At 37.8% G+C, this 27,368-nt stretch overlaps 1 protein-coding gene across 1 annotated transcript in view; it reads right to left on the bottom strand.

Annotated features, from left to right (window-relative positions):
- The window catches only part of DNAH12 (dynein axonemal heavy chain 12), a 232,143-nt gene that overhangs the window by 79,922 nt on the left and 124,853 nt on the right, over window positions 1-27,368 (bottom strand). The window contains exons 40-49 of the mRNA XM_078076858.1: window positions 25,404-25,703; window positions 24,469-24,647; window positions 23,226-23,418; window positions 16,901-17,062; window positions 12,757-12,951; window positions 6,394-6,527; window positions 4,511-4,673; window positions 3,345-3,425; window positions 2,601-2,777; window positions 486-617 (exon numbers count right to left, since the gene is read on the bottom strand). Coding sequence (XP_077932984.1) covers window positions 486-617; window positions 2,601-2,777; window positions 3,345-3,425; window positions 4,511-4,673; window positions 6,394-6,527; window positions 12,757-12,951; window positions 16,901-17,062; window positions 23,226-23,418; window positions 24,469-24,647; window positions 25,404-25,703 — 1,716 coding nt within the window. The remainder of the gene's footprint in view (window positions 1-485; window positions 618-2,600; window positions 2,778-3,344; window positions 3,426-4,510; window positions 4,674-6,393; window positions 6,528-12,756; window positions 12,952-16,900; window positions 17,063-23,225; window positions 23,419-24,468; window positions 24,648-25,403; window positions 25,704-27,368) is intronic.

The raw sequence follows: 27,368 nt of genomic DNA, 5'->3' as shown, positions 1-27,368 counted from the left end.
GATCCCAGGACCCCAGGATCATGACCCAAGCCGAAGGCAGATGCCCAACCAACTGAGCCACACAGGTGTCCCTAGAACACATACTTTTAACAACTTCACTATACTGCTTAACTCAGCAGAATTTTCTGAATGCTCATATAACCACATAGGTGTTCTTTCTAACACGTTCTTCAGAATCTTAGCTGGAAAAAGCTCACATACTTCCGTTTTCAATCAATCCCACCCCATGATAGCAGGTAACCTGTACAGACAGAAAAAGAAATAGAAGCAACTGGAACCACATTTTTCTGATGCTATATACTGCCTTAGCTTTACCGTGGAATACATGTAGATAATGTTTTCCGTTCTTTATTCTGAATCCATTCAATCTGGAAAACAATGTTTCTTCCCTGGACTGGATACTGTCGACATTTAATTTGATAATAGTTGCTGTGAAGTGTTCTGTACATTCATGATTATGATTTTAATCTGTTTCTAGTTATTACCTTGCCTCCAGTTCCTGAAGGATCTGAAATTTTTTCTGGCTTTATATCTTTCATGACACAAATAGCAGCCATAACTAATTTAACACCAGATGGAGGATTCTTCATTGATTTCACAATTGTAATGTCAGCTGGCTAAATTGAAAGAAAACAGAGTATCTTCAGAATAGTTTATTTTTAAATAATGGGAATTTAGAAAATAATGTTGGAGAATAATGGAGCATCGATTTTCGTTTGAAATTATGATTGTTTTGGCTTTGCCTAATTATGAAATAATTAATAAAAGAGAATTTAAATTTAGCACAGATTAAGACCACGGCTCTCAAATGTTTGGGAGTTCATAGATCTTTATGAGAATATGATAACAGCTATGAATCCTCCAGAAAGTACATTTTTGCACATATATAAAAAATTTGCATACAATCACATACCAATCTGAGACACTGAACCCAGATTAAGAACCCTAATTTAGATAAAGACTTAATTCTATATTTGCTTATATAGTAGTTTTAGCAAAAAAAAAAAAAAAAATGAAAGTAGAGGTAGACCCTCATTTAAACTTATTTCCTAAAAAGGTATATATTGTTATGACAGACACAATAGATTCACTCACTTATTACCTACTCCAATATCCTTCTGACATCCTTTGCAATTGTTGGAAAGCTAACAACTATATATTTTAGCTCCCCATAAATTAGAGTTGTGGGTGGTCACTGGGTTCTATCATCAGATCACTTGAATGATACCAGAATTCTGACTGAATAAATGGGGAGATGGGCAGGGAGTGAGGCTCTCATTTGCTGATATAGATTACAATAAAGGTGGTGAGGCTCTGTGAGATGGCTCTGCAAGCCTCTGACTCAGAGGATCATTCCTCTGGTAGACTATTTCCAGTTTGGCTCTGTGAATCATTCCTGGCAGCTCAGCCTAGGATCTGTTTCTTCAGCTCTTCTAATAATTGTGCAATTCATTTATAAAATTCCCTAAAGAATCCTTGTCTGCTTATACTAAATAGAGCCAATGTCTCTACTCTGCAACTGAAGCTACTTCATAAAATATAGTATCTGATACCAGGAAGGGTACAAGCAACAGACTCTCAATGAGAGGGGAACCTAATATCAATGATCTGAACTGGTAAGGTTTGAAGGCAATCAAGAATCCTGTGAGTTTCAGAGGATGTAATGCTGAAAATCCATGGTACACAGTGATAAAGTTACTTAAATTAATGCTCATGGTCCTCTAAAATGGAGTGCCTATTAAAAAGAAGTGTTTGCCGATAAGTAGCTGCTATGATAAATGTCTAAGGAGAGAATGAAGAAAGACTATTGGGTAGCATGTGGCTTTTAAATGTGCCAGAGAGCAGACAGGAAGAAAACAGTAAGCTCGGAGTTTTAAATTCCTGGCTCACAGCACAATGAAAGCACCAGACGTTTCTATAAATACCCTAAAATAATATACCTTATAACTACAAGGCTGATATAACTGACAATCAGATAGAGTTTGCTCCTGTGAGATGCTGAATTGCCCATAGGTTGAGCTCACTGTCTTGTCAGGAACCTTACATAGAAGTTAGTAAGATGAGGAAAGGGGTAAACAATGGGGTCTGAATATCCTGAACCGCCTTCTACACCGGGCTCTTGTAGTCAACAGAAGCTGTCTCCCCTGCTCTGTTTGGTGAGGTTGTTCTGGTCTTGCCTAAAAACTCTGGAAAAAGTCATATACAATGCAGTGTAATGCAGACAGCTGCCATCCACATCTGTATTGGAAAAGATTTTTAAGTTTTTCCATACAGGCACCCCCAGGAGGCCGCAGGAAGGTAGCTAACTCCACACTCTATTTAACATATGCCTCCTGGTCCGTGTGGAGGACCACTTTGGCCTCTTGGAGACCGTCTGTTCTCTTCCCACTGGAATATCCTGAATGAAAATTATAAATAACATATGAACAGCCAAAATATAGGATAATGATGTATTAGAGATGAACGGTGAAGAGGCAAGTTTTGTTTGACTGGACAAAAATGATATAACACCACCCAGTGGAACAGAACCACACCTAATGAACCAAGGACCTGTGTGGAATTTGTTGATGACACACAAGGTAACGAATTCAAACATTTGCCTTGAGTGTATCCAGGGCAGACAGCGCTGCTTCCAAGGCTGGAATTGCCTCGGCTAGGTCACTCTCACACTCGTTTTTCAGAGCTTGGGCTTCTTCAGCCTTGCCACTGGCTATCTCTTCATCTAATTTCACGAACTTTCTTTTTGCTTCCACTTGTGCGGACTCTATTTCGATAATCTAAAGAAAGAAAAATAAATAAAACAATTCCTCCAACATCCTACTGCTTTCTCCATCCTAGAAACAAGAGAATGTTTGGAAATGAGGGAACCCAACAAATCGTGTTGAAGAGCAGGAGGTCCCAGGATAAAATGAGGAGAAATGCAAATACATGTGACCTAACTGGATAATGGGCTTCCCACTTCCCTCCAAAATCAACACAACTGGGACGCCTGGGTGGTTCAGTCAGCTTGGCAACCGACTCTTGATTTTGGCTCAGGTCATAGTCTCGGGGTCATGAGATGGAGCCCTGTGTTGGGCTCCACCTTCAGCACAGAGTCTACTCAGAATTCTCTCTCCCTCTTCCCCTCCCTCCCACCCCCTCCCTCTGCTCTCTAAATAAATAAATAAATTCTTTAAAAAAATCAACACAACTCACATGGGACTCAGTGAGATAGCCAGTTAGTAGAAAAGGGTAAGGTCCCTAAGATCTAGTAGTGGCAAAAAATGAAGGGATATTTTCAAGGCTAATTTTACATATTTCAATTGTCTTCTGACATCAATTTTAAAAAACTCAGGATACTCTACCTGCATCATATGTGCATTTTCAATTTTAGCTTCCTCCAATTTGGGCTGTAATTGGACAAGCTCCATTTTCATTTCTCCAACCTAAATAGACAGTTTGCCATTAAGTTTTCATAGTGACATAAGCTACAGAATCTAAACACAGAAAATCGAAACTTAAATGTATCATAAGGCATCAGGGCCAGAAAACCTTAACTTTTCCTTCCAGTTCTTTATATGATAAACAAAACCATGAGGGCATGGTCAGTTTTCTTCACAAAAGACTTCATCGTCCTCGAGTATATGACAGAGCAGTGAAAGAATGCAGTTGTCATGGAAGAAGTGCAGACAGAAAGAAGGTGGCAGCTTGGGGTGTCCATGATATAAAATGCAAATGGATCATCCAAATCTGCATTGCTTCTACTTAACTAATGCTAATAAGAATCATTAGCACTTGACTCATTAAAAACACACACAATCTTATATTTAACCAGCTATTACAATTAAAAAAAGGCAACCCAGGCTTATTGTATTCTCTTCAAATGTCAAAAACTTAAGAACAGGGGCTCCTGGGTGGCTCAGTCAATTGAGCATCCAACTCTTGATCTCAGCTCAGGTGTTGCTCTCAGGGTTGTGAGTTCAAGCCGCACATTGGGCTCCACTCTGGGCATGGAGCCTACTATAAACAACAACAACAACAACAACAACAACAACAACAACAACAGGGGTGCCTGGGTGGCTCAGTCATTAGGATCCCGAGGTCCTGGGATCGAGCCCCACATCGGGCTCCCTGCTCGGCGGGAAGCCTGCTTCTCCCTCTCCCACCCCCTCTGCTTATGTTCCCTCTCTCGCTGTGTCTCTCTCTGTCAAATAAATAAAATCTTTAAAAAAAATAAAAATTAAAAATTAAAAATAAACAACAAAAAACAAGAATAAAACAGGACATATTTGAGTCTGTATAGAAACTTAGTGAATTTCTCTAAAACTCATGTTACTCATCTGTAAAATGAGGATCATTAAAGTGTCTACCTCATGGAGTGGTTATGAGGAAAAACTGAAGGAATGCATGTGAAGCACATAACACAGTGCCTGGCACATAATATATTCTTCATAAATTATAACTCTTGTTATTTATGATTTCCTATATTTCCTATTATATGTTACCATTTTGAGAAGCTCATCAAATTTACCTGAGACTCAGCAAAAGCTAATTTGTCAAGCCCATTTACGTATCGTTGTTTTGCTTCCATGATAGCTTGCCGCCTCTTAGTCAAAAGCTGTCGAAATGAGGCAATAAGTTCAAGATAAGAAGTAGCTGTAACATAGTTATGTCGTCCTAGCTCCTGCAAGAACCTAAGACAGACAGATAGCATATCTTATTCTAAGTAAGGAGTTGCACAAAGTAAGAGGTGTACTCAACATGGCATCAACAACAAACCTAGAAGAACAAAGGTTAATTTTACTTAGAAGCTGCTGCATACTTGAACTTTATAACATTCTAAGAATTCTACACATAACCACATCCTGATTTCTTGTCTGTAAAATATCAAATAGCAGTGATGTGTTTAAAAAGCACAAATCACCAAAGATGTATCAAAGGTAAACAACAGCAAGAAAGATGTAGGTCTTTTTACATGTTTCATAAGCCAGGAGGGTCTAACTCTATAAAAAGACCCAAGATACTGTGTAAGCTAGGGAAGTATAGTAGGACGGGGCATTGTAGATAGGATAGCAAGGGTGAGTCATCATTCTTTGCACAGAGTGTGTCATGTTGGCTGAATGGGGTCTGACCAGAAGGGTAAGACTACTACACATACACATGGAAACAACAGAAGCAATGTTTTCTCACAGCAAGTACACAGAGTAGGTTGAGCCTACTGCTGGTGCAACCATCAAAGTCAACCATGCCGCCAGGCTGTATGATTCTGGATAGGAGATATACCGTGAGCACTTGGGTTTATGTGCTTTTGAAATGGGGATCTTGGAGATGAACAGAGGTAAAACGGATACTTTTGAGTTATCCACAGCCAGTTCTGCTTTTCTGAAAATTTCTATCCAGTGCCCCACCAGCAATGTTTGTTCTATGAAACCTGCCATCTTAACAATGGCTAATTAGACCAAGGTTGGGCACTGGACACAAATGAGGCTGATCACATTTTGGAATAAATTTGGCAAAGGGAGCTGGAAAAGGCCCATCAGTCTGCCTAGAGCTGAAATTGTAAGAAGTAAACCTGAGAATTGAGAGGCAGACAGGTTCCTCCATATGCAATGGGAAGGAGAAAACTCAGTCTGCCAAAATACCATATCTCATTTATACATGGAACCTAAAAAAAAAATTAATTCATAGAAATGGAGCACAAATTGGAGGTTCCAGAGGCAGGAGGTGGTGGGGCGGGGAATGGGTGAATGTGGTCAAAAGGTACCAACTTCCAGTTATAAGGTGAATAAGTTCTGGGAATGTAATGTACAGCATGGTGACTATAGTAAACAATACTGTATTGTGTATTTGAAACTTGCTAAGAGAGTAGATCTTAAAAGTTCTCATTACAAGAAAAAAAAAGAGGTAATGTTAACTAAACTTATTGTAGTAATCATTTCACATTATATACAAATATAAAATCATTATGTTGTACAGCTTAAATTTATATAATGTTATATATCAATTATATCTCAATAAAACTAGAAAAAAAATCAAAGAAATACAGAAAAAGAAAACGCAGTCTGCAAAGAGAAAGAAGCACATGCCCAGAAAGAAACAGGATGAGAAACAGACGAAAAGTATTTCCGGATTTAGGATGACTTTCTAACTCCTGTTTCCAGTCACATCTGTGATCCAGCTGTCATCTTTCTCTTAAGCTTGTGAGACACCACTGTATCTTTATCATAAATTCTCCCTTTTTCTTAAACCTAGATTAAATAGTTTTCCATTACTTGCAAGCCAAGGTCCTCACTAATTAAATGATCAGAAATATTTAGAAGACATAGAAATCCTACTGAAATTTTGAGCTTTCAGAAAAAGAGACATGTTAAAATACAAGGCATTATTGGCATTTTAAAATTTAGTAATATTAACCTTTCTGATAGATCCATAATGGTAGTGTGAAAGTGTTTGCAGATTGGAACTATCTCTCGCCTTTCAACCTCAGTAAGCTCCAGTGTTTCTAAGAATTTCACAGCTACAAGTTCAAGGGCATCTTCAGGCCACGGCTAAAAATAAGAAAAAGAGAAACTTAAGAAATTTGAGTAGTTCCACTCCAATCATATATGTGTCTTCCTGTGAGAGAATTTGGGGTAGAGAAAATTAAAACCTTAATGGGGAAAATAGAATTGGGTGGGCTGAGGTCACAGGGAAATCTGGGAAAGAGCTAGTAAATATTTTTACACTAAAATTAAAGATAACACAATATAAAGGAAGGGTCAGTGATATTTTACATATCAAGGATATACTATACTGCTTTCCTAAACTCTTCCACTCGGACATCAAGTAGACACCCCAAATTTAGCATGACAATGGCATAGGCTGCTAGTTGCCCACCTAAAAGCTATCCGCCCTTTTCCCTTAGAACCCCAATTTTATTCTAGATAGCAATATGCCCAGATAAAAGACCACATTTCCTATATTCCCTCGCAATTCACAGGAGATAAAGGCATATAGGCAGCTGTTGGGTGGGGACCTCAGGGAAGGCTCTCTAAAGGGTTACATAGAGGGCGCCTGGGTGGCTCAGTTGGTTAAGCGACTGCCTTCGGCTCAGGTCATGATCCTGGAGTCCTGGGATCGAGTCCCGCATCGGGCTCCCTGCTCTGCAGGGAGTCTGCTCCTCCCTCTGACCCTCCCCCCTCTCATGTGCTCTCTCTCTCATTCTCTCTCTCTCAAATAAATAAATAAAATCTTAAAAAAAAAAAAAATAAAGGGTTACATAGAGGGGTGCCTGGGTGGCTCAGTTGTTAAGCGTCTGCCTTCAGCTCAGGTCATGATCCGAGGGTCCTGGGATTGAGCCCCGCATTGGGCTCCCTGCTGCGGGAAGCCTGCTTCTCCCTCTCCCACTCTCCCTGCTTGTGTTCTCTCTCTCACTGTCTCTCTCTCTGTCAAATAAATAAATAAAATCTTAAAAAATAAGGGGGGGTGCATAGAGCTGGTGTGTGTCTTTTTGCCCTAATTTTCTATTCTACTTTTTGCCTGGGACACAGAGGTGAAAGTTGGAGCTCCAGCAGCCATTTTATTTTATTTTTTTATAAGATTTTATTTGTTTGACAGAGAGAGAGACAGTGAGAGAGGGAACACAAGTAGGGGGAGTGGGAAAGGGAGAAGCAGGCTTCCCGCTGAGCAGGGAGCCCGATGTGGGGCTTGATCCCAGGACCCTGGGATCATGACCTGAGCCAAAGGCAGACGCTTAACAACTGAGCCACCCAGGCGCCCCATCCAGCAGCCATTTTAGACCATAAGATGAATTTGAGGGTGGAAACCACATGCTCAGGAGAATAAAGAAGAAAGAACCTTAGATTCTGATGACTTTGTTAAGCCACAAAAGCCCAGTCTGTTTATCTTCAGATTTTTTCTCTGAGAGAAAAAAACTTTATATGTTTAGTTTAGGTTTCTTTTCAAGATTTATTTAATTATAAATAATTAAATAATTGATTAAAGATTTAATTACTTATTTGAGAGAGAGAGAACACTCAGTGGGTAGGGAGAGGGTGAGAGTGTCTTAAGCATACTCCGCGCTGAGTGCGAAGCCCAACACAGGGCTCAATCTCAGGACCCTGAGATCATGACCTGAGCCAAAACCAAGAGTCAGACTCTCCACAGCCTGCACCATCCAGATGCCCCTAGTTTGGGTTTCTGTTACTAGCAGTCCATCATAATTCCTAACTGTTATAACATCCAGAGCTGAAATTTTGAGTTTCTTCTCCCCAAATTTGCTTCTTCTCCAGTCTTGTCTCAGTGAAATGGTTCCTCTGCTTTTCCCGGAATATGGCAACTGTACTCCTGCCTCTGGGCCTTGGGACTTGTTATTCCCTCTGACTAGAACCCTCCTCACCTAGATCTGCATGTGGTTCTCCTTCACATCTCTACACAAAGGTCAACTTACTAGGAAGGACTTCCCAGTGCACTCGTTCTAAAACACCATTCCCTCTCTCATTTCTCTTTTCCTTGTCCTGAGTTTTCTTCTTAGCACTTACTAATACATGATATAAATTTTTTTTGTTCATTTGTTCATCATCTGTCTCCCCTGACCACTAAAATGTAAAATCCATGAAAGCAAGGACCTTTTCTCACCGCCATTATCTTCAGTGCCTAAGACAGCCCCTGTCAATAATTATTTCAAATTTTTATTCAATGAAATAATTTATGTTAAATGAATAATTAATCTTTACTTGCTCATTAGAGTAGTTTCCAAATTTCATTTAGATTCAACAAGATGCTTGTAATTATTTTCCTTTGTATCAGACAATATTCATTTTAAGATCTTTTTTTTTTTCAGTCTCTGGTCCTCCATCCTAGTAAAATTCAAACATTTTTGACCTAGCACCCCATTAGTAAAGTTTTAAGCACACACTACCAGTGTATGCATATCTACTAATAGATTGTATTTATGTTCTACTAACATATTTTTCAAACCTCAAAAGAGGTTTCTAAAGATTACTGAGATCAGTGAATTTTTGTAAAATGCCAGAGTAAGTGTCATATGAGTTATATATCACTGAAAGCACCACAAAGGTTTATCTTTCTGTTCTGGGTGATTCATTTTTAATTATCCTGCTAATTTTGAAGGGTTTTTTGTTTATTTTGTTTTTAATTCAGGGCTTGAACTCACAAGCCTGAGATCAAGACCTGAGCTGAGATCAAGAGTCAGATGCTCAACCAACTGAGCCACCCAGATGCCCTAATCATGAAGGTTTAATAACTAACTGGGCAACTAGAATATTTATGGCCAAAGTGACAGAAACCAGTTTTACTGTGTCTGCACAAAAGGGATGTATCATCGTATAGAGTTGTCTAATTTAGAAGCTCAACCATGTCATCAATGATCCAGTTCTTTCCATCCTTTTGCTCTACCATTCTCAGTTTATTTTATCCTTGGGCTTGTCCCATCTTGGTGGCAAGAGGACTGCTGCAGCTATGGACATTATATCCTCAAGCAACAAGTTTGAGAGACAGAAAAGGCCCTTTTCCTACCATGTAACTCTTCCTATAGTGAAAAAACTATTCCCCAAAGCTCCCCAGTAGACTTGAACTCAGGACCCATGGCAAGGAGTGGGTCATGAACAGACTCATGCATAAACCAATCAATAGCAAGAGGCACAAGAGCACCAATACTGACTTAGACCAACCAGGAATCAACCCCTCTGACACATGGCTACATGGAGGGTGATTTCCCAGACAAAATCAGAATTCTGTAGGCAAGGATGAAGTGGGTAGAGAAGGGCTGTTGACAGGAAACCAACAGTCTCTCCAATGCCATCATTAGCTAATATTGCACTGTATGATATACTCCTGGGATAAGGTTTGTTGTCTCAAGTCAGTATCAATACCTATTTTAAATAGCCTTCTTAAATTTGTCTTAACTAATATCCTGTCAGATCTCATTAAGTAGTCATTGCTTTTGCCTCATGACATGGCTGACACAGAGCTCAAGCTAGCTTATGCTGGTTTATGCCGTTCTCTTACATCCACTCATAATTGCATTGTATCTTCAATGTTCAGTTTATCACAGGGATCCCTCAGGTTACCTTACGTCCTGTCTATGACCCATGGCCATCTGACATATAAACTGAGTAAGGGTGTCAATGTTAATCCATGTAAAATATTTCATACAAAAAATGAATATTCCAGGGGCACTTGGGTGGCTCAGTCTGTTAAGCATCCAACTCTTGATCTCAGGGTTGCGAATTAAAGTCCTGTGTTGGGCTCCACGCTGGGCATGGAGCCTATTAAAAAAAAAAAAAAAAGAATATTCCAGTAATTCCTTCCCTTATCATCTGAATTGCTTTGGTACCCCTGGTAAGTACACACCCTACTTTGAGACTAAGATCTAGCCAAAAAGTCAATGCTGTCCTGACCTATGTGACACACAGTGATTTATAATCACTTCCTGAGTTTCGCACACTCAGGCCCCAGACAATGCCATGAGCATCATTCTGACACAGATCCTACATCCCCATTGCTTCAGTGTAAAACCTTTATTCCTCTCTGTTACCCACTTAAACTCCCTTATTTATTTGCAACTCCCTGTTTCCTCTTTTAAAAAATTTTCTCAACAACTATGAATCACTTAGAATAGAATAGAAAGTCTCATGGTTATGACAAAGATATCCAGAAATAGTAAACTCTATTTATAAGATTTCACAAAAGAAAAATTTATGGTTGGACAGATTTTATCTGGTTTTGGTTTCTGGCCACTTAATGGATATAATATTAAGATATGATTTACATAAATCAAAATTGTTTCCACACAGCTTTTACTCTTGTGTAAACACTAAAACATCTACTCACTGAAACATATATACAGTCCTCCAAAGGAAGAAAACTAGTTTTTCAAACATAAAATTGATAAATAGGTAAAAGAGAATAAAACAAATTAGTGCCAGAAATTTATTTTTCAAAGAAATTAGGGGCACCTGGGTGGCACCTAGGTGGCTCAGTTGGTTAAGCATCTGCCTTCGGCTCAGGTCATGATTCCCATGGGATTGAGCCCTGAGTCGGGCTCCCTGCTCAGCAGGGAGTCTGCTTCCCCCTCTCCCTCTGCCCTTCCCCCCTGCTCGTGCTCTCTCTCTCTCAAATAAATAAAATCTTAAAAAAAAAAAAAAGAAAGAAAGAAATTAGGGGCACCTGGGTGGCTCAGTCGGTTAAGCATCCAACTCTTGGTTTGGGCTCAGGTCATGATCTTGATGTCATGAGATCGAGCCCCACATCAGGCTCTGTGCTCAGGGTGGAATCTGTTTCAGATTCTATCTCTCTCTCCCTACCCCTTTCCCCACCTCTTCAACCCCGCTTGCACACTCTCTCACTCTCTCTAAAATAAATTAATAAAATATTTTTTAAAAAGAGGTATAAAAGAAATTAGTCTATAATCTACAGTCCACATTATATTGAACATAAAACAATTAAATAGAAGGTACCATGAACTACTATTCTCAAGAGCATAACTACTACTATTTCATAGTCTTACACAGGCAGTGACATTTTGCCTTAAGGTTAAGTGAAGTGGCGGCCTTCATCATTTGCTGCTAGCATGACTGAAATGATCACCCAGCTGGTCTTCCTGTCTCTTGTTTTGCCCTATTCCAAATCATCCACCATATAGCCTCCAAGTGTTTGGATTTTTTCCTTTGAAATATGTTAGCTAAATATATGTTAATGCCCCCACAGTGTCTTTGGTATAAAACCAAATTCATAGGCACATTTACAAATTCCCTTACAACTTGGCACCCACCCAAAACTCAGGCTTAACTCCTGCTATCCTCATTGCCAGTCAGCTATACCAAACTATCTGCAGTTACACCAATGAGCCATGCCCTCTCCGCTGTTCTACCTTTGCACATACTATGCCCTTGTGATGGTTAATTTTATGTGTCAATTTTACTATGGGCCACGGGGTGCCCATATATTTGGACAAACATTATGCTCGATGTTTCTATGAGGTGTGCTTTTGGATGTGTTTAATATTTAAATCAATAGACTAAGTAAAGCAGGCTGCCCTCCCTAGTGTGAATGGGTCTCATCCAGTCAGTTGAAGCCCTGAATAGAACAAAAACGCTGAACACTCCTACACCCGCAGAGAAAGGGGAACTCCTTCTGCCTGACTGCTTTCAGGCTGGGACATTGGTTTCTTCCTGCCTTTGGACTCAGATGGAAACATTAGCTCTTCCTGGTTCTCAAGCCTGATGGCCTTCAGACTGGAACTTATACCATTAGTTTTCTTGCATCTCCAGCTTGCTGGCTACAGATCTTCAAACATGTTAGCCTCCATAATCATGTGAGCCAATTACTTATAATAAATATATGCATAGATATAGCTATTGATATGGACAGATATAGATCTACATATATGTATTTTTACACATATATACATGTAGGTTTATATATACATATATACATAACACATTCTCTTGGCTCTTAATACATTCCTCCTCTATGTAACTAATTTATTTTCATACTTCAGAGATTCACTTTTGCACACCAAGATTATAGCTCTTTTATATAATTGTGGCTGCTCATTTGCCAGCTGCCTTTTCTATCTTCCAGTCTAGAGTGAGATCCTTCTGGGGATCCTGTAGGCTTACCAGTCCCTGGCGCCAAGCACTATGCCTGTCATTAGAGTAAGTGATCAAGAAACATGTGCTGAATGGATATTAACAGAGGTGGAGTAAGATTTCAGAAAAATTCTAAAAGATTTAGTTCCCATCCCCCCACCACCGCTGCCCCCAAATTACAAACCTGGAACCAGTCAATGGTACAGCAATTGATGAGGGATGGGAACTGTCTCAAGCGATTTCTAAAGGCATCTCCAATGGGGCTAAAGGCCACTACAACATGAAGATTATCTTTGCAGCGATTCACAAAGAAAGCAAACAAGGCCAAGGGACTGAGTTCACTGTGTTTATTGCCAGCCTGAGCTAAAGGACGAACACCCTATGGAATAACAGAAAATAAAAACCTTATAAACAAAAATGGACAAGCTGATAATGGGATTAGTAGATACTGGAATATTAAGAATTTTTACTCTTCACCTTGTAAATACCCTTAAATTTTTTTATATCAGTAGAATTTCTTTGATACAGTTTGTACTTAGAAGACTTCTTCCAACTCCATAATTCTATAATTTGAAAGCAAATATCTGCTAAGAATTTAACTTATAAAGATACTCACAAAAAGTTCACCATGATATATGTATAGGACTATAATTCAACATTGCTTATAAGAGGAAAAACAAACAACCAAAGCATCCAGTTAAAAAAACGTTATAAAATATCCAAATGTTGTGATTTTATATAACCGTTAAAGGAGGCATGTCAATGTATGTGCTAGGACAAGATCAGCAGCATAAAAATGAGAACAAACTACAACAGTGTGTATAATATGATCCTCTTTGTTAACTTAAAAAATACTTAGGCACATGTGTAAGTACATACACACCTTTTTATGGAAGCAATCACAGAAACTATTCATAATGGTTACTTATGGTGAGATGGACTTAAGGGAGAGTGTGGGAGGGAGGCTGTCACTTTTTATTCTGGACATTTTTCTTGGTTTATATCATTCTTTTTTTCATTTTGGACATTTTTATGCTGTTTGAATTCTCTCACTTTATTCTTATAACATTCATATATTTTAAAAATGCTAATACAGTTGTCTGGTGGTGAGATTATAGGAGTACTTTTAACTTCCTTTGTTTATCTCTATATGAGAGAGACATCTTACTCAAGGTTGGGCATCATGGCTCCGGAAAGAAACTTCTTGAATTCAAATCCCAGCTTGCAGCTTATTAGCTATGTGACCTTGGGGCAAGTTATTTAACCTCTCTGTAACTTAATTTCCTCATCTGTAAAATGGGGGAAAGAGTACCTACATCAGAGGGTTATTGAAGGATCGAATGAGTTAGTACGTGTGAACACTTGGAATAGTTCTTGTCGCATAGGTAAGTAACTATTAGTTTTTATATGCTACCCTTCTTGTTCAGAGCACAAAAGATTTCATAGTCAGTAAATTATCTTATAAATAGATTTAAGAAAGTTTTTTGATAGCACATATATATAGACATATATATATACACACAATGCTATTGCTACTACAATGAATTGATTTCTAAAAGAATTCTCTATTATAGATATGTTCTGCCTTATGTGCTAGCTATATCCGTGGAAAATTATAAATGGATTCTGTATAAGCATTCTGATAGTAATTCCCAAATTCTGGTTATTATGATCAGTGTCAGTCTATGAAGTTATTTCAGGTGGTCTACCTGCATTAAGTCTGAGTTAACCCTGGGACATGCAAACAGAGAAAGGTAATATATGGTTGTAACTGTAGAACAAAAGTTCAAGAAAGAGTCAGGATGGCAATATAAGTATGGGGGTTATTTACATAGAAATAATGGTTAATGCTTCTAGGTAGATAAGCTGCCTGTGGGAGAGTAATATCCACATGCACACACATATACCTTGGGAGCAGGACTGATTCGGGGGAGTAAGAAAATGAGTTGTTACTGAAAAAATAATTAGACAAACTGAGTGAAATTTCACAGCAGTCAAGAGAAAGTGGAGTTGGAAACACACAAAAACCTGCACAAAAAAGGTTTATGGCAGTTTTATTCATAATTGCTCAAACTTGGAAGCAACCAAGATGTCCTCCAATAGGTGAACAGATAAACTGTGATACTTTCATTCCATGGAATATCATTCAGTGATAAAAATAAATGAGCTATCAAGCCATAAAAAGATATGGAAGAACCTTAAAGTATGTTGTTAACTGAAAGAAGCCAATCCAAAAAAGCTACATACTGTATGATTTCAACTATGTAAGATTCTGGAAAAGCTAAAATGATGGAGACAGTAAAAACAGCAGAGATTGCTAGGAGTTCAGGGGAGGAAGAAAGGCATAAATAGATGGAATTTGTGGCATTTTTATGTTAGGGAAACCATTCTGTATGGTACTTACTGGTGAATACACATCAGTACTCATTTATCCAAAACCCATAAAATGTACAACACAAAGAGTGAGCCCTAATGTAAGCTGAAGAATAATGAATTATGTCAAACATGAATGAAAATTTTTAAAAGGAACTGAGAAAAATATCACTTAAAGTGGTGAGTAAGAAGTCACTGTTTTACTGAGAAAGACCCTGGGCTTCAAGGAAGGCAAATAGAACAGTGGAAAAGTAGGGGCGCCTGGGTGGCTCAGTCGGTTAAGTGTCTGCCTTCTGCTCAGGTAATGATCCCGGGGTCCTGGGATCGAGCCCCGTGTCGGGGTCCTTGCTCTGAGGGAAGCCTGCTTCTCCCTCTCCTCCCTGCTTATACTCTCTCACTGTCTCTCCTTCTCTCTCTCTCAAATAAATAAATAAAATCTTAAAAAAAAAAAAAAAAAACAGTGGAAAAGTAGTCTGGAAACGGAGGTCTGAGGCTTGAACTCTATTGCTGAAGTCAGAGACGTGCTGAGTCTGTAAGCAGTGTCAAGTCCAAGTATAGAGGCCAGTTATCAGAAGTGAGGAGGTTTAAACTAAAATCTTTGTCAGAGGGATGAAATAAACAAAGCCCAGGACATGATCTCCAAAGTGAGATGTCAAGGATAATGCAGAGCATGGAAAGAAAATAATAGAACTTCTTTCATATTACCTTTTCTATTTTAAAAATATCAGCATAAAGCAAAGAGAAACAGGTATGCATTTCAGTACTGCGTTCTAACTATGGCTATTTCCTTGAGGATAAATTAATCTGGTGTTCCTAGACTTGGGTGGAATGTGAAGGAAAGAAGTTCTTAGGGCCATTGTTGGGTCATACCATAAAAAAAATACTGAAGCAATGGAAAAGTTTTGTAGCAAAGTGACAAGATGAAAAGATAAATAGCTAATGTGAGCAGGGAAGCTTGGCAGAGCTGAGAAAAGCCCACTCTCCAAGGGTGACTATTTCTTGGATGGGAGTATAGGGGATTAATTTATCCTATGAATTAGGAGACTCACCATTTTTTGGCAGCCTTGGCCACATCCTTGACATCACCCAGATAAAAGAGAGAACTTGGGATATTTTCTTTATTCCTTTTCTCTTTCCCCACCCCAGGCCACAAACTGGTAATGTACCATTTACTGAGGGTGTTCTAAGTACAGGACACTTCATAAGTGCTTCATTTCATTTGATCTTCAGACCTCACAACAACCCTATGTAGGAGGAACTATGATGTGTATATATATTAGTTCCATTCCATGCTAGAGAAAAGCAGACACTTGAACTACTAGGGTGAATCTATTTTACTACAGATGCTATCACTGGAAATTGGAATGAAGCATCCAGCTATGAGTGATATATTTTGTAGTTAACAGTAGTTATGGAAACAAGAAAGAAGCAAGTACTAGCAGAGATCTTGCATAGGGAGATGTTAGAAATGGGGATAGAAGGACAAGACATCTGAAATATCTGGCACTTCACAATTGTAATTTTTTGTCAAGTAAGTCACAAAGCATGATTCTCAGATATATCAGAATTGTTAAGACAAGTAGTTTTACTAAGGCTTTTTAAAAATTTGCTAGTCATTGGTAAACCATAACAACTAATCAAGCAATGTTTCAAAGCTATGTTTTTTCATATCACTGTGACCCTAAGATGTGATTTAAAATGTCTAATCACTCATAAAACATGCTACATAAGATCAAACAGATGAAAGTGCCATCATTATAAAAATTCTGTCTCATAAGTATGGTAGAAGTGATTTGAAGTTTACAAAAAAACCCCAATGTATTAAAATAATATACTTTTAAGTTTTTAATTACCAAAACCCTGTACACAAGCTGTAATTGTCCTGAAGAGCGAGAAAAAGTTGCAAGATAAGAACATATCTGTGCTGGGAACAGCACTCCCTAAAAAGCATTTACCTCCATCACTTCCTGTTTTTCATCAGCAGCAAAAATGTTAGGTACTTCTCCAGTATTGAGCACACTGTCAATATCTTCTAGAAAGGCTTCCTCTTTAATCTGAGTGTCTGTGATTAGAAAGACTGTCTTCTGGCCCCTCATGCCCACATTCCTTAATAGAACCTTAAAATAAAAATGCATTGGTAAGCAGAATATTGTGAACATGTGCTGTTTTTGCTTTCCCTTCCTTTTCCCTTCTTTTGGTAACGACACCTCAATTCTAGAGTGGTACCTCTCTCCACTTCTGGGGGTGGTATCATTCAGGGCCTCTATTTTTCCCATCCCCTGAGTGGGAGACCCTAACTGATCAGAGTCTCCCAAGCTCTTATACACAGTTATTGATTCAGAGGAGGGCATGATTTTAGGAGGGGTGCAATCACAGTCTTCCTTTAAGGACTGAGATGGACTTGAAAACAGAAAGAATCTCAGTCACTCTGAGACAGTAAGTAAGACAGCTAGTAATCTAGAATCTATAAAGGCCAACTATGTTGCCTCATGGAAGGAATTTGCTGGAGAAGGAACCAAAGGGAGAGGCACAGAGCCAGGAGACAGAAAGAGTAATTACTGAGGGCTTAATTTGAGCTCCTAAATTCAGCCATGTCAAAGCCCTATCTACCTCTGGACACTTCTGTCATGTAAGCCAATAACTTCATATTTTGCTTAGGTTAGTTTGAGCTGTATTTTGTTTTGTGTTGTGTTGTCAATTGCAACCAAAGATTCCCAATTAATATAAAGATATGGACTCAGAAACATGGTGGAGCAGACTTGTTAGGATGTTAGAATTAATTGTTAAAATTTCAGAACTTGTAAGCAGATTTTTAAACAGCATTAAAAATCAAATTATATGAACTTATAACTAAATAAGTTATATTAACAACAAGGGTAACAAATCTCATCACTTCCTATTATACTTACTATTATCTATCTTATGGAAATTATTTAAATCTATTGTATACAGTAAAATACCATGTAATAGTGCTCAAACACATAAGTCTTCCCAACTCTGTTTTCAGTGACATCATCCATGGCAGGAGTTTGCATAATCTATGGTGGGAGTTTTTACACCACAAAAATTGGCAAATGCTATTCATCAGAGGTTCTCCCGAACCCCCTGGAGAGTTGGTTGTTAAACCTTTGCCAGTATTCCACTGCATATATTTCAAGTGAAAACACATTACTACTCTGCAAATGATTTTTAAAATAAACTGTCTCTATTTCTAAATTATATCTTTAAAATAAATCATATCATTTAAATAAAGGCTGAATTTTAATATTATACAAAACTGCTTTTTCCCGTTAAAGCCATCCTCCAAAATGCAGGTTGTTGTGTTCCTAGAAATACTTTTCTATCACTAAAAATAGTTTTCAAAGAAGTATTACATCTAATCATGTCAGCTTTATTTTTATAGCATCTTTTTAAAATTATTATATATAAATAAGTAGAAAGATACAATAAAAACAGATTTAACTTACTGGTATAAGCATTGTTATACTTAAAAGTCATATTCAAACATACAATGTGTGAAACTATTTCCAAATAGGAAAAGAGGAAACTTTTCCAAAATACTAGTTATATGCCAAGAATCCTACATTTGTATAATGTAATCATAACAACCTATGAAATAGGTGATATTATCCAAATTTTACAAATAAAGAAACTAGGGAGTGACCATCAGGCATATGACAGACTGGGAAGCTCCAGGTCCTCATTGTCCCATGAAGACACCAAACTAGCAATGTACAGACCAAAATGCCTTTGTAGAACTCTAGAAACCAGTTATTATGTACAGCACCCCCATAAATACATAAAAAAAAGAGAAGGAACAATGCAAAGAGCGTAAGAAAATTCATTGCATTTTTCTCACCCTAGCCCCTTCTCTCCTAGCATAGAGCAACACAATCAGGAGAATACCATCAATTCTGGCTTTTTCCTCACACAGAAAGAATAGAGTGAAACTGCTTTCAGCATTCTGGCTTGTCTAGGGGCTGCCTGGGGGACTGATTTCTGTCTCACCTGACTCAGGGTACTGATGGGAACAGGGCTTAGTTCTGATATGAGGTTGGAGGCCACTGAAAACAGAGGCAAGTGCCCTGACTCAATGGAGCATCAGAGACTGAAGTTCCACAGGAAAGTATCAGGGGGAGCAAGAGGTTAGGGCCAGAGGAATACAACAAAGGCCAAAACCAACAGATCATGAGAAGAAACAGGAAATGAAGGTAGCCAAAATCACCTGTATATATTAGAATATGTAAAAGCTCATGCACAACCCAAAAGAAGATGCAACCCCCCCCCCCAAAAAAAAAGTTCTGAGAAGTCTCAGAAATTCTAGCATGGTGATTGATGAAGATTCCTCCCTGTATGAAGCCAGCCCATAAAGACTGGGAGAGGTGGTGGTTTATCAAGTGCTCAAAACTCAAAAGATCACAAGACATATAAGGAAACAGGGGAAACATGGCCCTATCAAAAAACCAAAATGAACCCTAAAAAAACAAAACAAAACAACAACAAAAACAGATCTAAGAACTGCATAACAAGAAATTCAAAATAACTTTTAAAGATGCTCAATAAGCTAAAACAGAATACAGATAGACAACTAAAGGAAATCAGGAAAATAATGCACGGACAAAATGGGAATATCAACAGAAATATGAACTATTAAAAAATAACTTAAGAGACTTATGGGATATCATTAAGTGGACTAATATACACATTATGGGAGTATCAAAAGGAGAAAAGAGGGGGAAGAGGCAGAGAACTTATTTAAAGAAATAATGTCCCAAATTTCTTAAATTTGAGGATAGAAATGAACAAATGAGGATAGAAATAGAAATTCAAGAAGCTCAACAAACTCCCACTAGAATAAACTCAAATAGACTCACACAACAAGACACATTATAATCAAACTGTTGAAAGTCAAAGATAAAGAGAGAACTTTGAAAGCAGCAATAGAAAAACAACACTTCACATACAAGGGAGCTTTCCCAAGATTATCAGCATATTTCTGAGCAGAAATCCTGTAAGCAAGAAGGGAGTGGGATAATATATTCAAACTACCGAAAGAAAAAAAAATCTGTCCATCAGGAATACTGTATCTGGAAAAACTGTCCTTCAAAAATAAAGAAATTAAGAACTTCTCAGATAGAAGCTGAGGGAATTCATTACCACTAGACGTGCCCCTCAAGAAATGCTAATGGGAGTCCTTCAAGTTGAAATGAAAGAGTGCTAGACAGCAACACAAAGCCATATGAAAGTGTAAAGTTCTCCAGTAAATGTATGGACAAATATAGAATTCTATACTATTGTGATTTTAGTGTATAAATTCACTTTTAATTCTTACATAGAGTCTAGAATCTAAAAGCATTAAAAACCTTTATAAACCCTTATGTTAATGGGTACACAATCTATAAAGACATAATTTGTGACATCAATAACATAAAGGAGGGGCAGATGTAAAGGAGTAGTTTTTGTATGTGATTGCAGTTGTTATCAGTTTAAAATAGGTTGTTATTACTTTAAGATGTCTTATGTAATCACAAGAGTAACTCCCTTCCCCCCTCCAAAATCTGTAGAGTATACACAAAAGGAAATGAGAAGGGAATCAAAGCATGTCACTACAAACAATCAACAAAACACAAAGGCAGGCAGTAAGAGGAAATGAGGGATAAAAAAACTACAAACATACAGCAAACAGAAACAAAATGCCAATAGTAAATTCTTCCCTATCAGCAATGACTTTCACTGCAAATGGATTAAACTCTCCAGTCAAAATACATAGTTTGGCTGAATGGATTTAAAAAACAGGATCCAACGGTGTGCAGCTTAGAAGAGACTCACTTTAGACCCAAGGACACAAGGGCTGAAAGAGAAAGGATGAAAAGATGTTCCATGCAAATGGCAACCGAAGGAGAGCAGGGTGACTATACTAATATCAGACAAAATCGTCAGTAAAAAACTGTCATAAGTGACAAGAAACATTATATGATGGTAAAAGGATTGATTTGTCAGGAAGATGTAACAATTATAAATATTTATGCACCAAAGAGCTGAGCTCCTAAATATATGAAGCAAACATTTACAGAATTGAAGGAAGAAATAGCAACACAATAGTAGGAGACCTTCAATACTCTACTTTCAATAAGGGACAGAACAAGCAGACAAAAGATCAATAAGGAAATAGAGTATTTGAACACTATAGCCTGTTGGACCTCACAGACATATAGAGAACACTCCATCCAACAACAGCAGAATACACATTCATCTCTAGTGCACACAGGACATTCTCCAGGACAGATCACATATTAGGCCACAAAACAAGTCTTAATAAATTTAAGAAGACTGATGTCAAATCAAGCATCTTTTCTAATCACAATGGAATGAAACTATCAATCAACAGCAGAAGGAAAATTGGAAACTCTACAAATTCACAGCAATTAAACAACACACCCTTAAACAACAGATCAAAGAAGAAATCAGAAGGAAATCAGAAAATTTCTTGAAACAAAGGAAAATGAAGACTCAACATATCAAAACTTATAAAATGCAGCAAAAGGGGGCACCTGGGTGGCTCAGGAGGTTAAGTATCTGCCTTGGGCTCAGGTCATGATCCCAGTGTCCTGGGATCCAGTCCTGCGTCAAGCTCCCTGCTCAACGGGGAGCCTGCTTCTCCCTCTCCCTCTGCCTGCCGCTCCCCCTGCTCGTTCTCTCTTTCTCTCAAATAAATAAAAATTTTAAAAAATCTTTTAAAAAATGCAGCAAAAGCAGTGCTAAGAGGGAAGTTTATAGCTGTAAACACATTAAAAAAAGAAGAAAGATCTCAAATGAACAACCTAACTTTATACCTCGTGGAACTTCAAAAAATGAACAAATGTAAACTCAAAGCGAGCAAGAGGAAGGAAATAATAAAGATTAGGGAAGAGGTAAACAAAATAGAGAATAAAAAATCAATAGAAAAGAATCAGTGGAACTTAGAGTTGGTTTTTTTTTTCTTAATCAAGAAAATTGGGGTGCCTGGGTGGCTCAGTCATTAAGCGTCTGCCTTCGGCTCAGGTCATGGTCACAGGGTCCTGGGATCAAGCCCCGCATTGGGCTCCCTGCTCGGCGGGAAGCCTGCTTCTCCCTCTCCCACCCCCCTTGCTTGTGTTCCCTCTCTTGCTGTAGCTCTCTCTGTCAAATAAATAAATAAAATCTTTAAAAAAATAAATCAACAAAATTGACAAAACCTTAGCTAGATTAAGAAAAAAGAGAAAAAATTCAATAACTAAATTTAGAAATGAAAGAGGGGACATTACAACCCATGCCACAAAAATTAAAAAGGATTATAAGAGAATACTATTAACAATTGTATGCCAACAAACTGTATAACTTAGAATAAATTCTTTTTTTTTAAAGATTAAAAACAAATGAAGAAACTGAAGTGCAGAAAAATTTAGTAACATGCCCAAGGTAACTACCAAATCATAGAAAATAGGAATTAAAACTGAGTTTGCCTAACTTTAAAGTCCATGTTCTTTCTACTAAAGAAGGCTGCTTTCTAAATCTATTAGTTCATGTGGTAGTAAATGTATCAAAAAAATTCCTCTAAAGTGAGAGCAGAAAAACTGTAATTTTTCCTTTTATGTCTATGTAAACCTCTTTGGTATCAGCTTGGATTCTACCATTTCCACCTGCAAGCAGACCTTTCTCCATGCTAACTTTTAGGATGTAGAAACCTACTATGTAAGGTGAGTACAAGTGAAAAAATCCAGCAATATCTCTCTATTTTTCATTTTGGATTATCTCCCTTCTGGGTCCTGCAGAACCCTAGTCATGTGAGGACAAAGCCCCAGGCATGCACTCCAGTCTTTTACTGGTTACTGGGAAAGCAACATGGCTCCGAGGAAGCTATTAAGATCGGACAACATGAACAACATCATCATTGCCAAGGCTCATACAACACAGTTTGCTGGGAAACATACATTTGTCTGAAATAAGACCTCTCTGAACTGAAAGACAGAATCAGCAGCAGCAGTGGATAAGACATGTTATAAATCCTGCTCTGCTGTGCATACCTTCCCTTGACTTCAGTTTCCTCATCAGTAAAACAGAGACAACCATCCCTGTTGCACTGACTTGTATCTACAGAATGAGATGATGTATGTGAAGCGCTTCATGCTCAGCAAGCACAGGAACTGCTCTGTGGATAACACTGTCATCCTCACCAACGCATTCAGCACACAGCTGTACAGGGTGACCCTCTCTTCACAGCACCGATATTATTTTAGACATTAGGTTTCTTCCTAACTTTACCTTCAGATCCTCTCTCCACTCATTCATACCGTAGCTTTTAGAAATTTCTGGTTGGAAAATCTGCATTTTTGCCATGGATGTAGCCAGACGAGTTAAAGATTGACGACCACTGCCTCCAAGTCCAACAAGCAAAGCATTTCCACCAGACTGCTTTAGAATTCGACATATACGTGATAGATGTTCCAAAACATACCTACGAAATATCAATATTATTATACTTGAAAATATGAATGTAAACGTATATTTACATGTAACTATTATTTTATATTCTTGGAAGGATGGACTTTGCTATCCCGTATGTTATCCCAATTTTAAAGATGTAATCATCAAAAAGTGTGGTTTTTCAAAAGAAATTACAACTGGATCACTTGATGCAAAGGAAAACTAAAGCACGAATTCAGGAAATGTAATATACAAATTATAGAAATGAAATTTTAACTACTTATACTGAAGCATATTCCTGCTTTTATTAAAAACATTTCTTCAATCTTAATACTAGGATTTCTATGTGAGAAACAGAAAATCAGTTCTCTACAAAATTAAATTCAGTAAAGACACCAAGCCTCACTAGTAATTAGGGAAGTTAAAATTGGAGCCACATTTCTACTCTCCTTTAGACTGGCAAAACTTACCAAGCCTGGCAATCCTAAGTGTTGACAAGGGTGAGGGACAATGGGAGCTCTTAAATAATCATTTTTGAAGACACTTCAGCCAAACTTAGTGAAGTTGAAGATGCTTACCTACCATGACACAATAATTCCACTTTTAGGAATATAGCCTAGAGAAATTCTAACATGTGTACCCAAAGAGACATGAATAGTCAAACTTTTTTTTATAACTGCAAAAACTAGAAGTCACCTAAAAGTCTGTCTCAGAAAAATGACTACATTGTGTTAGTAGCAAAAACTCATTTTTTGTGACTCTCACGAACAATAGGGAATAAACTTGAAGAATACATGCAAAGTAAGACTGTGCATATACGTTTTGGAATGCACATGTGTAATAAAGTCCAAAGAAGCACATGAGTTTCTTTTTACTCCCAAGGGTATGATGGGGATGCAGTCAGAGAGGGTTGGCTACACAAGGGACTTCAAATAAATTGCTAATATTTTATATCTTAAGCTGGGTGATCAGTATAGGGTTATTCACCATATTTTTCTTTATACCTTTTGCCACATTTTAAATATTTCACAGAAAAATTTTACAAATAACAATTTCCACCATCAATACCAAATGTAGGTACCTAAAAATGACAAGATTCATTCTTGTTTTGTGAGTTTGATTATACTCATCTAAGCATTGGTCCACAATGTCACTAAAATGATGAATATTTGGAATTTCAACATAAACTCTGTCGTCTCCTTCAAGGTCGGGATTCATATAATCGCCAAACATGAGATTTCTCAAGTTCTCTTCAGTTATCTATAGAATGGAAATCAACAAGTTACAAAATTTACAGTTTATAAAATAAATTTAAGAAAATGTTATATAAAATTTTGTTTTGTCCATGTTATGGGATGATTATCAACTAATTGTTTTAAACATTAAGATAGTAAATAATATGCTTGTAAAATTAATACCTGAAATTATATTATATCCTCCAAAAATAAAAAGAACAGAAATTTTTCTGTCGTATGAATTTTTCCCCCCAGAGCCTGGAAAAGTCATTCTGAGTGAGAAACTACTAAGGGATGGTCACCATGTTAAGCACTTTTCATTCATTATACCATTTAATCCCTATCATATAAGGTTTTATTCTCTTTTTTTTAAGATTTTATTTATTTATTTATTTGAGAGAGAGAGAGAGAGAGCAAGGGCAAGGGCAACCAGGGTGGGGTGGCAGAGGGAGAGAGACAAACAAACTCTGTACTGAGCATGGAGCACGACATAGGGCTCGATCTCACGGCCAGAGATCATGATCTGAGCCAAAATCAAGAGATGGTTGCTCAACTGACTGAGCCACCCAGGCGCCCCAAGGTTTTATTCTTTAAATAACTTCTCCGTTACCTACATAATTCCTCTGAAGACAAATCTTCTCAAAATAAATACTTATCAATGAGGAAAGTTTAAAAAAATATGACTGTTAAGAAGCAAGAGTATTTTTTAAAGATAAGTTGATTGTAACAATCCACGCTATTATACAATTTTAATTTGTTTGGAATCACTAAATATACTCACTGGTGTGTTCTCCTTCCTCAAATGTGAAAAGATACCATCAAAAGATTCTTTAAAATGGTCCCTTATCACAGCTTTGATTAAATTGAACAGCCAGTATCGATCATTATCATTAATGAGCCGGTCATAAAAAACACGGAGAACCTCATGGACGAACAGGCGGATCATGGTGTGCTTGCTCTCCACGGCATCTTTCTCAATGAGTAAGCAGCCCTGGATGACACGTGAAAAATCCCGCAAGTTGAAGGTGTAATGAGATTTCGTGGGAGTGGGCAAAAGATTTTCCATGGATTGTTTATATATCTGAATATGAAAAAAGCAACAAAGCAAAAATAAAATTATTATAATAAGCAAAGTCATGTAACAAATAGTATATTCTATAAAATATTTAGGGGCGCCTGGGTGGCTCAGTCATTGGGCGTCTGCCTTTGGCTCGGGTCATGATCCCAGGGTCCTGGAGTCGAACCCCACGTTGGGCTCCCTGCTCCGCGGGAGGCCTGCTTCTCCCTCTCCCACTCCCCCTGCTTGTGTTCCCTCTCTCGCTGTGTCTCTCTCTGTCAAATAAATAAATGAAATCTTAAAAAAAAAAATCTTAAAAAGATTTAAAAAATTAAAAAATAGTCACCAATTTTAAAAAAATAAAATAAAATAAAATATTTATCTTATCAGATTATATTGGTTTGGAAAATTGTACAGTACCAAGTCTAGCATGACATTTAGCTTTTTATTTTGGTTTATCACAGGCATTTTGAAGTTGAGGGAACTTAAAATTATCAGATTCCATCCAAACCCAAGGACAATGTTTTTATCTCCCAGTTATTACAGTTATTCCATTTAAAGTTGAATGACCCGGGATTAAATAATTAGCAAAAACTTTAGTGGAAAGTGAAACCAAGATAACTCATTCTGAAGCATTCCAAATGAAGGGATGGATGAAACAATTTCCTTTTGACTACCCTTGACTTCAAAACAAATCAATGGATTCTCTTCCTTCCCTTCACTCCTATTTTCTCTCTGCCTCTTCTTCAGCTCTTTTTTTTTATTCTTTTTTTTCTTTTATCGGTATCCCAGGCATGTATGCCTGCTAAAGCCTCTTTTATTTTTTTGTACCAGAATCATTTGTAGTAAATTAGCTTTCGTGTGCACAAAACCACTGGATTAGTGTATCAGTATGGAATCACTAATGGAAAACTATGACCAAAAGCACACCCTATATATAAATGAGAAATTCCTACCCAGGTTAATAAAAGCTATGCTTACAATTTGGTTAAAAAAATTGTAGTCAAAACAGGTTGTGTGGGAGAAGTTACACTGGCCAGCTGCCTTGGTATCATGTACACACAAGCAAATAATGGCAATTCAGTCTGGTTACCACACCCACAGGGAAGCGTGGTAAGCAGAACCCAGCCACCACACGCCAAAACACAGTACAACAACATGGCATTTACCTTAACAAGCAAGGAGGAATAATCAGGGAGGAAGGGCAAATGGGTCCTGACTCTGGGAGACAGTGGCTAAGGACATTTTACACTTGTTTGTAAGTTTCTTATAATGGATCTGGAAAATGTGAAAGGGCCAGCAGTCTTTCGAAATGCAAGGTTCAAAATACTATTGCACCACATTTTCAAATAGCCCACAAGTTCTGCCAACTGTTAAATGTGAAATTTTGTGTCACAAGAGAGATAGAGAAGAACCTTGGGTCCTTTATATTTGAACATATGCATGGCTCGACAAATCTAAAGCAGTGCTTTCTGAAAACTTTTTTTTTTTAAAGATTTTATTTATTTGACAGAGAGAGACACAGCGAGAGAGGGAACACAAGCAGGGGGAATGGGAGAGGGAGAAGCAGGCTTCCCGCCGAGTAGGGAGCATGATGCGGGGCTCAATCCCAGGACTCTGGGTCATGACCTGAGCTGAAGGCAGACGCTCAACGACTGAGCCACCCAGGTGCCCGTGAAAACTTTTTTT

This window comes from Halichoerus grypus, chromosome 1, assembly GCF_964656455.1.
Source record: "Halichoerus grypus chromosome 1, mHalGry1.hap1.1, whole genome shotgun sequence".
NCBI classification, from domain to species: Eukaryota; Metazoa; Chordata; class Mammalia; order Carnivora; family Phocidae; genus Halichoerus; species Halichoerus grypus.
The sequence above is the reverse complement of the archived record's forward strand: the minus strand, read 5'-3'. Positions and strand labels throughout refer to the sequence as shown.